We start from the raw sequence: 13,899 nt of genomic DNA, 5'->3' as shown, positions 1-13,899 counted from the left end.
TGTAAAAGGACTGCTCACTTCTTGAAAATCGAATGATTTTAAGACATTTCTTCTTAGTGTTGATGTTCTTGGTGGTCAGATGGGACCAAAGACTGCTTACACTGCTTCGGTTGTGCTTCGAGCCACTGTGATTGCTCCAGTACATTTGGGAGGCCATTTTTGCTCACAGATTAAATTTGTAGATAAGAAGCAGGTGCAAACTGAAGATAACGGGTGGCTCAGGATTTGGAGGAGATGGTCCAAGCCTGCGCCGTAAGATATCAGTAACAAAACTCCCACTCAGTTCTGCGGGGGCAGGACTGCAGCGCTGCTGGCAAATGCTGCGAGTGGCAGCTGTTTCATCACCTCCTTTGGTATTCTTTCCATAATTTCATCTTCCTCCAGGTTTTGGCACTCTGCAACTGCTCGGGGTGGGGGAAGATGCCCACGGCATTTCGGAAGCACGGGGTGCCCACGGAGGCTGCATGCCCTGAATAGCGCCGGGGTCCAAGAGGGTGAGCAGTGAGACTTCAGGAAGGAAGCTCTCCCCCTCTTATTTTTGCAGTCCTGCTTTTCCAGTCTAAATAACACAGTATTTGGTGATCTTTCCTGATAGAAAAACTTAATGCTGGCAACAGGGCTATTAAAAACCCTGAATTATTACCACTCTTGTTATTATTTAATCTGATGGACTTTTTATTGTAAAACGTGGAATTCTGGGGTTTTCTCCCCACTCACCTTAGCAATAACATCTGCATGCACACAAAAGCATTTCCAGAGAACTGGCTTAGGTGTTCCTGTTTTCTTTCTGAGTGTGGATTAGCTTGCTTTCATAACTGTAGAGATTCCTGTATTAATACAAGGAAAACAAACGTGGGGGAAACTTCATCCCAATGAAAATATTCTGCCCAATATGAAAATATGAGGATAAAGAATAAAACTTGAGACTGGTTACTGGGAACAAGAGACAATCGAGAGGTATCAGGACAAGGAAAGTGTACGACATAAAATGTGGGACAGAAGAAGCACTGTGGGTGCTCTTCCTACTCAGAATGGTAAAACAAGACAAAGGAAACGCATCTAAATGGAAACAAAGGAAGATATCTGATCAGGTTTATTCTTAGAAAAAAATAATGAGCATATCAATTGATTTATAACCTGATACAGCTCATATCGTACCAGATCTGTTTCCACAGCTTGCTTTCTCTTATGCGTAGTGCTTAAAGCAATAAGGTCACAGACATCATATTTTGGACACAAGAAAAAAAGAAATTATAAATTACTGCTATCAGTAGTAAAATAGTTAAGTGTTTTATATTAAAAAGTAAAAATAGAAGCAAAGAAGAAAGTCTGGAAGGTCTCTAGAGCAGTTATGCATCAGGGTATAAGTTAGTCCTTAGGGAATGGGACCAGGAGGAAACCCTGCTGCTGTAGGTCCAGCCACGCACACACCCTGTTCTCATGCGTTGCTCTTGGGTACCTGCAGAGATGAGGTGGAGTCATCCCAATATTGATCTCATTCTTTACAAGTTTCATCTGCTATTACTGGAAAGTGCTGCTATAAATGGCCTATATCTTTTTATATGCATTTAACGAATGGAGAATTATTCTTCCCGTGTATTTTATAGGATATTTATGAATTGTATAGAAGCCTTCTAGTTCTCCCTTACATTCTATAGATTTTCAAAGCCATCTTTACAGAAACCAATTTACGTTTCTGTATCACCCTATTGATTAAATCCCTTCGCATTATTACATTCCAAAGCAAAAGAGACCACAGAAAATCAGCATTAGCCTCTGAAGCTGAGCAGTCTCCCACGTACATCTGGAGCAGCGCAAATAGCCCTTCCTTTAATAAACCATGCCTTGGGGTCATCTGAATGCTTTCTCTTCGTTTTAAAATCACGACTGCCATCAGCATTTTTTTTCCATTGTAACCCTGATGTTCCTCAAGACTCCTAAAAATGCAGCTTCTGGCCCCGTCTGTAACAGGGAGATCCACCTTATTCGTCATTGCTCTGAAGATGAGAACTTAAAGGTATCCATTTCCAGATGGAGCTTGCTTCAAGGCCACTTCGCTTGGGAAGTGGAGGTTGCGAGCCCCATCCCCAGGGGCGTTTAGGTCCCACAAAATCACCATGGGGAGCATCAAGAGCTTTGTCACTGCCGAGGTGTTTTGGCACTACGTGGGCATCCGTCATGGGTGCTTTCCTCTCTGCATCCCACCCCACCTCACTCCACCCCATCCCACCTCACCTCGCCCATTTCACCTCACATCTCCACCCCATCCCATGTCACCAGCTCACATCTCATCTCACCCACCTCGCCTCACCTCCTCGTCCCCTGCACACCCCACATCTCCCTACCCCATCCCACCTCACATCTCCTCACCTCACCCCATATCTCCTCACCCCATCCCACCCCACATCTCCTCAGCCCCATCCCACCTCACCCCAACATCCCCCCACCCTACATCTCCTCATCCCACATCTCCACACCCCATCCCTCCCCACATCTTCCTACGCCCCCCGCTCCCCGGGCTGTGGGGACGAAGATCTCCCCCTTTGCCTCGTCCCCACACGAGGCGCCCCCATCCTCATCTTCCCCCCCCCCCTCGCTCCCCATCGCCAGGCGGCGGAGGGCGGGCAGCGTCCCCAGAGAGAGGAGAGGGGGGGGACGGACACGAAGGAGGCGGGGCTAAGCGCCCTCCTCCCATTCTTATTGGCCACTCCTCCCGCCTGTTTAGAGGAAGGGCGTTGCCGATTGGCTGTCGGCGTCCGCTGGCCGCCCGCCTTCTCCTCCACCTTCGCCTCAGCGGCGCGGGGCGGCCGCGGGCAGCAGCGGCAGCAGGAGGAGAAGAAGAGGAGGAGGAGGAGGAGAAGGGAGGAAGGGCGGCGGCCGAGGCCGAGCCAGCCTCAGCAGCAGGTAAGAACAGGGCAGGGCATGGCCGCTGCTGAGCCCTGAGGGGTTATGCAAGCGCCCTGCCCTCAGGGGGGCTCGCAGGGGACCCCCCATCTCCACAGGGGTCCTGCCCCCGAAATGGCGGCGGGGCTCGGGGCTGGGGGGGATCGCCTGGAAGCGCCCCCGACCCCCTCCTGTGGGCTGCTGGGCACGGGGGAGCGGCCCCTCGGGGGTCTCCTTGCCTCAGGGCTCTGCTGCCGACCTTAAAAAAGGGGTTGCGGCGTGTGGGGTTGGGATCCTCAGGGGATGGGGCGAGGGGAGGCGGTGCAGGAGGAGCCCCGCGTTGTGTCCCCATCTTGGGAGCCGCTGAGGGGGGTTTGGGGGTGAGATTTGGGGTGTGTGCGCTGCTTGGTCACCCCAAGGGGGGTGAAAACTTTGGCATGGAAAGGCAGAGCTGCTGCTGGGACCCTGCTTTGCCGGGATCCTTTATTCCGTGTCACGGGCAGGTGGAGGTGAGGGCTGTGGGGAGGTAAAACAATCACACAACATGCTGGCACCTCACATAAAATCATCACAAAACCTGCTGGCACCTCACATGAAACCATCACAGAACCTGCAGGTTGTCGCTTTTGGGAGCTGGTGACTCTTGTTCGCAGGAGCTGTGCAGAGGAGTCCTGTTCATCAGCTTCTAGGAGGGAGTTTGGGGCTGTGCGAGCTGGTTTCTGCCCTCTTCCAAACCTCACAGCCCGTAGGCACGCTCGGGGGCTTTGCTCATCAGTTCTTTGCACTGAAGATCTCTGTCACTGCACTGTGACCTTAACTTTTAGTTTCGTGTCACTCACCTGCACCAGCAGAAATCCATTTCAAGGCACTGAGATTTTATCCCGAGCTGTACCAAAGCATTTTTTTTAGATATTTAGAATGATTTTACAGCCTGAATGGCTTTCCTCTGGCTCTTCTGGAGAGCACTGCCTGTCAGAATTGCACCTTTCCCCGTGCTGGCTGCTTATGAGCTGAAGCGAGCGGCGGCTCCCATCCCGTGGGCAGCGCCCTGTGGAAGCAATCGCCCAGCCTTCATCACGCTGTGGCTGTCCTCACGGGGTCTGCCCTCTCCTATCGACTCTCTCCTGAGAGTTGAACACCGTGAACAGCTCCGGTCGCGTGCAGTCCTGGTACGTGTGATTTCTTCCTTTTTCCTCGCAGCAGGGCAGGCTGGTTTGGGTAAGGAGTGGGGTATGTTGGTGGGGTTTGTGGTAGGAGCTAGAGAGCTGTCGAAGTGACCTCTGTGTGAGGTGCCAGGTCTGGCTGAAGGCCAGCGAGGCTGTAATGCCGTGTGCCCTTTTTAAAGCTGGCTCACTTTTAATAGAGTAGCTCGAGGGGCGAGTAAAGGTGATCGGAAAGCTTGTTCTTTGGCGTTTGCGTGGATTTTGCCCTTTGAATACATTAACAGTGCCGTGGAAACTCTTGTGTCTGATTAATCCTAGCCTAACTCCCTGACCTTAAATCACAAAATCTCTCCTGATGTTGGCTCCCTAGGTGTCACCTTCCCATTTTGGTACAGGGCTGGGGTCTTGACTTAGTACGGCTCTTGTTCCCCCACGGCAGGGCATATGGGTTGCTTGGCAAGCCGGCACCCACTGAGCTCCTTTACTACATGTATGCAGATGCCCTGGCGTGGGAGGCACACCGGAGCCTTTTGAGCCACGTGCAGGTCTTGAACAGCTTGAGCTGGCCAGCCCTGCTTTAGATGAATAAAAGTGAATCGCCCCTTTGGATGCTAAAAGCCTCCAAAAATAGTTACAAAGGCTCAGCTAAATTTAATACGGCTCTAATGTCAATGGAAAGGATTAGAACATTTGGGATTTGTAACAGTTAGCATAAAAAAAAATAAAAATCCTCTTCCTCATAACTCTGCCCCTTCTGTAACAGCAATAGTGGAGATGGGCACTGTTTTTGTGTGGTGCCACCCAAAAGGGAGCTAAAATATGCCAGTAATTTGTGATGCTGTGCGGGGAGCCATCAGTGCCCAGGTGGGGGATGCAGGGGAGAAGCTTCGGGGAAGGGTGCCTGCAGTCTGTTGCTTTGTGACCTGCAGCAGTTCATTAGTGCTGTCTCACAAGGTCCCATTCTGCTCTCTAATTAAGTAAAATATCTCTATTTAAGTCCACGGGAGCGTTCTATAGTGACAAATTAGCAGCATGTAAAAATAATGCTAACCTCCAGCGTTCGTTTTGCAGAATGGAATGGAATTTCAGTAGGCTATTGCCATCTGAACTTCCCATTACACTCGTGTCTTCTCTGTGGGTCCAGCTGACTTCAACAGGCATTGCATCCATAAGCTAACACTAAGGAAACTGGTAACTCCTCTTCACTAACTCAACTGAATGCTTCAAGTAAGAAATTTTCTTTGTTTCATGAAAATCTTACTTGGGCAGCTTTCAGTTTATTTTTCTCCCATCTGTTAAAATTCCAGTAAAACTTGCTGATTTTTAGTGGGAGCACAGGCAGAATCCTTGCACTTTCCCTGGACCCTTCTTAAAAACAAACAAAACACAACTGCAAGTCTATTGTTTTGTTTTGTTTTTTTCTTCCAAATTGATTGCTTTTTTCCCAAATTTTCTCAATTCCTGTAGATTACTGTTTGCAGTCAGAACTCAATAATAGCTTTAGTTTATAGTGATTATATTTAAAGCTTCTATTTGTAACATTTTGTTTGCTTTATGCTATTTTTAGTCTTGTTGTTTGTCATGGCAAGCAGTGTTTAATAATAATAATAAAAGTAAAGTTTCCTAGCAATTTGAAGAGATACGTGCCTGTTTCTTGGTGTCCCCAAGGGATTCTTTAAAAAAAAAACACCTCTTAGGACAGGGAAATGGTCACTGAGGAAATTCATTTCCATAAATAAAGCGGATAAGTCTATACGTGTGTGGTCACATTTAAGCAACTGGTCCTTTGAAACACGTTGGGATGTGGTGAAAACTTCATGGGCTTGATGTTTTGAGCTACTGTAAATGACAAGCTCTTGCACCCCATGATCAGAGGAGGAGAAGTGGGGAATAACTTCTGCCAGCACGAAGTGAAGCAGCCTGCAGGTGAATTGCACAGAAGTAACAAGGAGATGGCCCATAGGATCTGGAAGGGGAGTGGCTCACGCAATTTCCAAAGGGTTAACAGAACTGCAGTTATTGGGATACTCCTATCCGTATGGCATATTTTCTGGTTTGAAGCTGTAGGGTCAAAACCGAACACAAAAGTGAGAAACAAGACTGAGGAACACGGATGGCATGCAGGTGAGCTTCGTTTGAAGGGGATACATTGAAGTGCTAAGCTATAAGCATTTCCTAAAGGCTGCGTGAACTTGGGTTCATTTTGTTTGTGTCCTGGTGTCTGGATTCTGTTGTGGCATTTACTTGTGTGGTCCCAGGTTGAGGTGTTGCTGACCAAATTTCTCATCGCTGTAGGTGCTGGACGATGCCTTAGCATTGCTGGATTGTTTATATGGCACTGCCATTTCTTTAAAATGCAGTGTGACAACTTCTGGTCCCTTAAGCATTTGAAAAAAAAATCTTGAATTGTAGAGGGAGAAGCAAAACTCCTTACTTTTATAAAGTAAAATGAGTGGTGTTTACCCTTCGTGACTTGGATGACATTCCAGGTTTTTGTGAAAATCTAAAAGGGACCACAAGGGAAAATTTGGCTTACTTTGTCAGAAGCCATGGAAAGGAGCTGGAAACGTCATCCAGTGATTGTACTATTGTTGCATATAGGATGACTCTTAATTGCGTTTATTTTATGTAGAGCAATCCAGTTCATGGAGTAAACACGAATTAGAATTAATTATTTTGGGGAATTTGAAATCTAAATTCTTTTGTTCTAAATTGGAATAATTGGAAAGAGTATTTTTGGCAGGACTTCTGAAGTGGCTGAGCAAACTCAGGGGAAAAAAAAAAGCCTCGAAATAACACAGTAACAGCAAAATACTAGAGTTTTAAGGTTTTTGATAGACAGTGAAGGCTGTGTAGTTATGACTTGTATTATATATGTCTAAATTTATAAATAATACCGAAAAGGTGAGAATTCCCACTCATGACTAGCTGAGAATAACTTATGATATGGTGACCTATTATAAAGTTAAGGCAAAGCTGCGAAAACTCAGATCACAACTTCGTGAATGCTTGGAGTAGATTTGCTGCTGCAAAATACAACCCTAACCTCTGCTGTGACCTGCCCATTCCCAAACCTTGGTGGCCTCTTCTATTTCTGTTGCATTTTTTTATTTTTTTTTTCTTTCAGTTAACTTCCCAGTAGGTTTATTGGAGTTATAAAACCAAACTTTTTTCCTTAGGCGAAGTCAGTAAACTTTGTGTTTACTGTGCATGGTTGTGCCACGAAGCGGAGCAGGAGATGCTTTCCCCAGCACAAAAGGTGGCGGGGAGCTGTCTCTGCGCAGAGAGCAGCTGGTGTTGGAAGCGGGCAGCCTGAGGTGATGGATTGTGTTGCAGCTTTTGGCAGAAGTGCTAGTTTATCCAGTTGGAAACTGAATTTACAGCCCAAGGGTTTGAAGTGTGCCAGCAAATGCTGTTGATTGAAGGATGTTTGTCCTCCCTCATTATCATTGGGCTCAGGCTCATTGGCAGTTTATTTCTTTTGGGGAGCATTAGCGAGATTTCTCTATAATTGTGGTGCTACGCTTGATCCTGTGCAGTACCCTCCATGCTTTTCACAAACTTAGCTGTATGAAGCTACTCCATGCACATGCTCTTAATTGTGCAGGACAGCAAATCTGTCTCGAGAACGGACTGAAAAGAGGAGTGAGCTTTCCTTTTGCTTACAGAGCTTCAGCAGAGCAAAGCTGCTGTCACACAGCGTGTTGGAAGAGTATTTGTTAGCTTGTAATCTCAGACCAACCGTGAAGCTGTATGTTGGAGAAGTGCCTGCTGTGCTGTGTACTTGTTTCCTTGTTATCAGCTCGGATGGAAAGGAACCTGAATGCTGCTGTAACTCCAACTTCACTGCTGTAACTCCAAATTCTCCTCTGTTTAGCAGCTTGCTAAACAAGTTGTAGCTTTGCTGAGTTCCTAACTTTATAATACGGCTCTCCCAGGAAAAAAAGCTGCTCAGTGAAGAAGCCTGGAGACTCTTCTGACTTCTGGCCATGTATTGAAATCCCTTACTTGTCTGCAAGCCCTAAGAGATTTGTCATGCATTGGGGATTAGGAACAGGATGCATGCAATTTGTTGGCAGCCATAAAGTCATCCTTAACGTGGCTGTCACACCTTTCAGTGAAACCGAAGATTATTCTTTAGCCTAAAAGTTAGATCTGTAGAACTAACTAGAACAGCCTAGGGAAAACAAATCAACGTGCTGTGTTGTGTCTGTTGCTGTACAAAGTCCCGTTCAGCCACCAGGTTCCTGTTTTGTCACATCCTAGGAGATTTCTGTGGACGTGAAACCTCACTCCTCCCGGTTGTTTCATCTCTTCCTCACCACTAGAAGGCCTGTTGGGTGTTAATTCATACGGGGAGTTTCTACAGCCCTCGAGTATCAGCTCCCATCCTCTTTATCCTCCTGAGTCTGTTGTGTAAGGTTGCTGTTGAAGCATCCCTCTGCTGAGTGGGCTCTTCCAGCTTAATGCTTGTGTCCGGGGGAAAAAGGGCTTGCCCAGTGTGACTGTAAGATACCCAGTGGCTTCGCTGACTGCAAGTAATTTGCCTGTTGGGAATTAAAGACCTTATGCTCATCAGGAGGTCTGCTTTCCACGTAAGTTGTATTTTGTAACATACAGAGCTCGAGGATTATTTTTGTAAACCTAAAAGCAATGAATGCAATCTTAGTCTGAGCTAGACGTGAGGCAAACAGACATAGATGTGACTGTGTTTGGAGTAGATGACCTGTTAATATTTCTTGCTAGAGTTGGGAAGTGTTCTGAACTTAAGTTTCTTCCCAAATAGTGGCTGCTGTGAGGGTTTCCTGAGAGCACTTCCCTGGGTGTGCTCCCACTGTCAGGCTGTGCTAGTGTTGGGCTGAGCTGGCAAAAATACCGGTGAGGATTTGAGAGCTGAAAACCTGTCCTCAGGGTGACACAGGACCAGAGGGAATTAACCTGAGGCTTTCCTAGTGCCCCAGCTTCCTTACAGCGCCGCATCCTTCTCTTGTTTTAAACCCCTCCCTCGTAAACTGCACGCACAGAATCAGGTCTAGGAAACTATTATGTCTAAGGAAGCCCCATGGCTTGATTTTTTGGGACAGAAGTCGTGCAAACTGTAGTTGACCCAATACTTAAAACTATTACTAGAGAGCAGCAAGCATGCAGTAGCACAAGGGCAGATCTGGAGCAGGTGAGCGTGCTGTGTTTATGTAACTCTAACCTCTTATGTTATGGGGTGAGAACAAAGCCACTGATTGCGTGTTGTTACTGCAAGAAACATCAGTAGGAGGGAGTTAATTATTCCTCTGCATTGCTTCCACTCAGCTTATGGGAGCTCTAGGGAGGTTATGGCTTGGAGCTGGTTTAGTACACCTGTACTGGAGGCTGGGCCAGTCACTGTAAATACCTGAATTTACGCTAATGAACATGTTGATGATTAATTGGACATTTTCATGCTTCCCTTGGTTGGTATGAAGTTTATTCCTGTACCAACAGTAGGGATGCTGTTTGATCTATGTGCCTGTTACTTCTCTACCCTTCAGTGTCTCTCAGAATGATTTTTCTACTCCGATGGATGTGGGGGTAAAGCCTCCAAGGATAGCAGGATTTTCCTAAAAAGCAATGAGAATTATCACTTGGGTGCACTCCTTGCTTACTTTGTTGTTTGCTTCCTAATGTCATTAGCAATTTTTCTGTTTGCATTTTAACGGGGATGGAAAAACAGGGTACGTTCTGTCCTTGAACTGCACCCAAAAATGAGCTTTTTTCTCCATAATGTGTCTTAGTTGTGCTGGTTTTCTTGATGCTTTTGTGTTAATGCTGCTTTTCAGCAGGGTAATCTTTTATTCCTTTAAGCTGAAGCTTGGTGTCATTTTCAAAATGTGTTCTTCTCATCCAGTGCATTACACTTTTTCTCCAAGCTGCCTGCAAGCTCAGCAGCACCAGCCTGCCTTCCCAGGAACAAATGGGACTTTCTAAAACCCAAATCCAACACAGTGTTTCCTTACAGGGACTTCAGTCACGCCTCCTTTCTGGATGTGCTCAGCAGCTTGTGCTGATACTGTTAGGCCTTTCCCATGCCAGTAAGCGAGACAACAGCAAAATCCCTCTCTAAGTCTTGGTGAAAGTGGAATATACTTGCTACAACTTAAGCCCCAAACTTAAAATCTCTATATTTGCGTATATACTATTTTAGAGTGTAACATAACCATGTCTCTCTTCTCCATGCTCCTAGGGATGAGGGGAGACTCCTACTTCTTTGGCATGAGAGGCCTCGGCCACTACGGCTGCATCCCGGAGGATGGAGGTCACTTCCTGCTCTACTCTATCAACGGCGACAATGACTTAAAGAGGTGTTTTACAGAAGAAGATTTCCATGAAATACTTGACTTCAATGATCTCCCGAATTCTCTCTTTGCTTGTAATGTTCACCAGTCTGTGTTTGAAAGCGAGGACAGTAAGGTACCGTGCCAGTTTCTGTACTTTCAGTAGAAGAGAAACATAGGACTTGTGTGATGTTTATGTTCAGTGCAGTATCAAGGGAGCAGAAATGAGTTGATTTGTCACATGCAAAGAAACTGGATTGCATATGAGTGTTTTTTTTTCAGGTGGGGAACACTGCTGTACTGTGATCTTTGTTGATTTCAAGAGCCTAAAAGCCTTTTTGCCAACTACAGTGAACAAAACTGTTTTTCTCCTGTTCAGGTTTGCAGAATACTGAGATGTGGGTGCGTGTCTCCATAGCAACTGTAGTCGCAGTCATGGTGGAGGTGGCAAAGTTAAACACATGAAAGCAGGTTCCTCTTGCTTGCTCGTCGCATACCGCTGCAACAGGAGGCTGCCTTACCTGTGTTTTCTCAAAGGTTTTAAGTTTTATCTTGTCTGGAAGACCTAAGATGAGTGCTAGTGGAACAAAGAAAAGAGAACCTGCATGAGAATATTTTCCAACTCTGCAATTAGTTTAAAAGAGAATGCCTGAAATGATATATTGCTGAATAAAACAAAAAATAAGAAATAGAAATAAGGATAAGAAAGTAAGAATAAGAAATAGCACAACAAAAAAAAAAACCACCATGTTCTGCAGGATGCCTTTAGGTCATGTTTGTAAGCCTGGAATTCTTCCTGATGGAGGTGTCAGGAATATCAGACTGATAGTTTGGGGGCATTATTGTCTGATGAAGTTAGTCAGGGCTAATAATTAGGGGCACACCTGAAGCTAATTAACTTTTTTTTTTTGTCCAGAATACTTAATTTGGACACAAGCAGGTGGCAGCGAGGGTGAGTTTCAGCTGGAACTGGCTGATAAAACTGCGGTTTTGCTGGGATGGACGCAAAGCCAGGAAGGATGAGAGACCTTTGTGATAGCAGGGAAATTACCACATGAAAGGAAAACAGAACAGGACTTGCAGGGAGGCAGGCTTTCTGTTAGAGATGCTGGAAGTGCTATTTGTTGGACTAGGCAAGTGCCATTGTTTGCAGTGTTTTGGTTTCTTTTTTTAGACGCTTTTGTATTCCGTAGTGATGTCTTGGGTATGTTTGAATAATACAGATGAAAAGGGAGTAAAAGTTGAGGTACAATCATTTTGTGTAGTGCTGTGATACTCATATATTAAAAAAAAAAAAAAAAGTACTGTGCTCTAAACAAAAAAAAACAGTACTTGGAACTGTCTTGGAAAACAGCACATCATTTTATTCTGTTGCAGTCCTCTTGCTCATAAGCACCATACATTTACGTTGTGCTATGTTGTGGAATTTAACAAACCAGTAAACATTTTCCACACTACTAAAGTTCATTATGCACGTTTTAGAGGCTTGGGAATGCCTTCCTAGGTATTTCTGACTTTAAAAGGCTCTGAAAGTACACTTTCAAAGGAAGACAGCAAAAGCCTGCCTAGAACTAGAGAATCTCTCTTCCCCCTGCAGAGATTCTATCCCCACACGCTTCTGAGCTTTCCCTCTTTTTGAGGGCTGTGTTCTGGCAGTGGCTTAGTTAGAAAATGGAATGGGAGATTATGTAAGTACGTGGGATGGCAATCCCCGTGGACTTGCAGGACATAAGGATTTGTCTTAAGAACAGCAGCTGGGTTGTGGAGGTGTCCCTTGTTCCATGTCCGTAAACTGTCCGTCGGTGACGTGGATCGAAGAGCTCTGTTTGCAGGTAAGTAGTTACTGTGCTAAGTCTATATTTAGATGGGATTACCTCCAGGTTTCTCATTAAATACAAGGACCTGGGGAGCTGATTATGCCTTTTATTATTCCTGTAGAACACATACTTGCGTTCCCAGTTGATTTGTACTCATAATCCTTTCTATTATTAACTGTTGCTACAGGGTAAGGGCACATGTTGTCAAGTTAAGACATTAAACATTTAAAAACCTCAAACAATCACAATTAATAAATACTGCTAACGATTACATCGTCAATTATATATTGATCCAATGAATACACAGTGGTACAATATACTTTTACTGCTGTAGTTTGCTCTTTTAAAAGAACGTACTATGGTAATTATTAAATCTGCAGGAGATCTATTTTTTTTACCCACTTTTCAGAAAGTAAAGTTTTTGCAGTAGCTTTGACTTTATATACTTGGAGAAAAATGGAGGTTTGATCGGTTCAGCAGTTGCAAGTTAGCTTGCAGAGAAACCTGTCGGTATGAGTGGTTATTTTGATTTGGTGTGTAAGCTTTGTTTATGCAGCTAGTTGGAAGATAGAAGCTTCTGAGCAGCAATATTAATGTAAAGGATTCACACTGACAGCTTTAACACTATGTTACCTGCAGTGTTACAGAAACTGAGCTGTCAAATTGAAGCTTTTAACACTTACATAACCAAGCCAGACACTTGCTAAAATGTTCTAAAGTGAGTGCCTTAAATATTTTTGTGTTAATTTTAAGGCATTTAACTACTATGTTTCACATCCAGGGTAAATCCCAGTTTGTGCTTCAGACAGCCTTGAGGGAACTTGGCTGCACGTACACCTGCGCTGTGGATAAGCCGATTTGCTTCCTCTGCCCTTAGTGTGTCCTGTGTGAGGTGCACCCTTCCAGCAATGCCTCATGGTCCTACGGTGCTTGGTAGGAAGCCTCTGCCCTGCCCGTGCACGGGGATGCTGGCAGCTAAAGGCACCTTCTTCCTCTGACCATGAGGAGTTCTCCCAGCAGTGTCAGGCCAGGCTTGAGTGTTCTCCTTGTTGGCATCCTCAGGTCTCTTCATGGACACAGGGACTATTTTAAACATGTATTCGTGGCCAAAAAAGTCTCCACTAGGGTCAGGGCAGTGCCTCAGACAGCTGTATTGGTGATATGGGTGTCTGAGGGTTTACACGGGCTGGTGTAGCAGCCTCAGTGCACTGACAGCTCCCTACGACTGAGGGGAGGCTGTTATTTTTTTTTATTTATCCACACAAACACCTTGCTGCTTCTTAAAGAAAGTCAAATTGTACGTTCTTCACAATGTGATTAGAAAATGCTGTGCTTTTCAGGTAGGTTTTAAGGCAAAATAAAGGTTTGGAGAATGAAATTAACAGGGCTTTTGCAGAGCTGGGATCAAATGTGTCTGTGTCCCTGTCGTTGTCTTGTATTCTTTATTTGTTTTGGCATATAACCAGTTAATGGAAGGGGTGGGATTTTGTTTATTTTGGAGCTCACAGCACTGCCCTACTTGGGTCACAGAAGTCTTATTTTTAAAAAAATTAAAAATAAAATTACTCATAAGTCCTGGGATTTGTCACATGTCTCTAGGGGGGAAAAACTGGTGGGACTCCTTCTGTTAGCAAGGTATGGCGAAATTGAGACTTATTTTTGGCTGACAGAGGGACTGCTGGGGGGGTGCTGCTCCTTTTATCTTTCCAGATAAAGCAGTCCTGAAAA

At 45.2% G+C, this 13,899-nt stretch overlaps 1 protein-coding gene across 3 annotated transcripts in view; it reads left to right on the top strand.

Annotated features, from left to right (window-relative positions):
• The first annotated feature begins 2,745 nt into the window (after nt 1–2,745).
• The window catches only part of RCAN2 (regulator of calcineurin 2), an 81,415-nt gene continuing 70,261 nt past the window's right edge, over nt 2,746–13,899 (top strand). Inside the window, exons 1-2 of one of the 3 annotated variants that reach the window (XM_068678811.1) lie at nt 2,746–2,904; nt 10,264–10,490. In XM_068678811.1, coding sequence (XP_068534912.1) covers nt 10,266–10,490 — 225 coding nt within the window. In that variant the 5' untranslated portion in view covers nt 2,746–2,904; nt 10,264–10,265. Of the gene's footprint in view, nt 2,905–4,034; nt 4,053–5,988; nt 6,171–10,263; nt 10,491–13,899 lie in introns of those variants that run through there. The other 2 variants (XM_068678812.1, XM_068678810.1) reach the window with 2 other exon arrangements.

The sequence above is a fragment of the Anas acuta genome, chromosome 3 (genome assembly GCF_963932015.1).
Source record: "Anas acuta chromosome 3, bAnaAcu1.1, whole genome shotgun sequence".
Lineage (NCBI taxonomy): Eukaryota > Metazoa > Chordata > Aves > Anseriformes > Anatidae > Anas > Anas acuta.
This window is presented reverse-complemented; position numbering and strand designations above follow the sequence as displayed.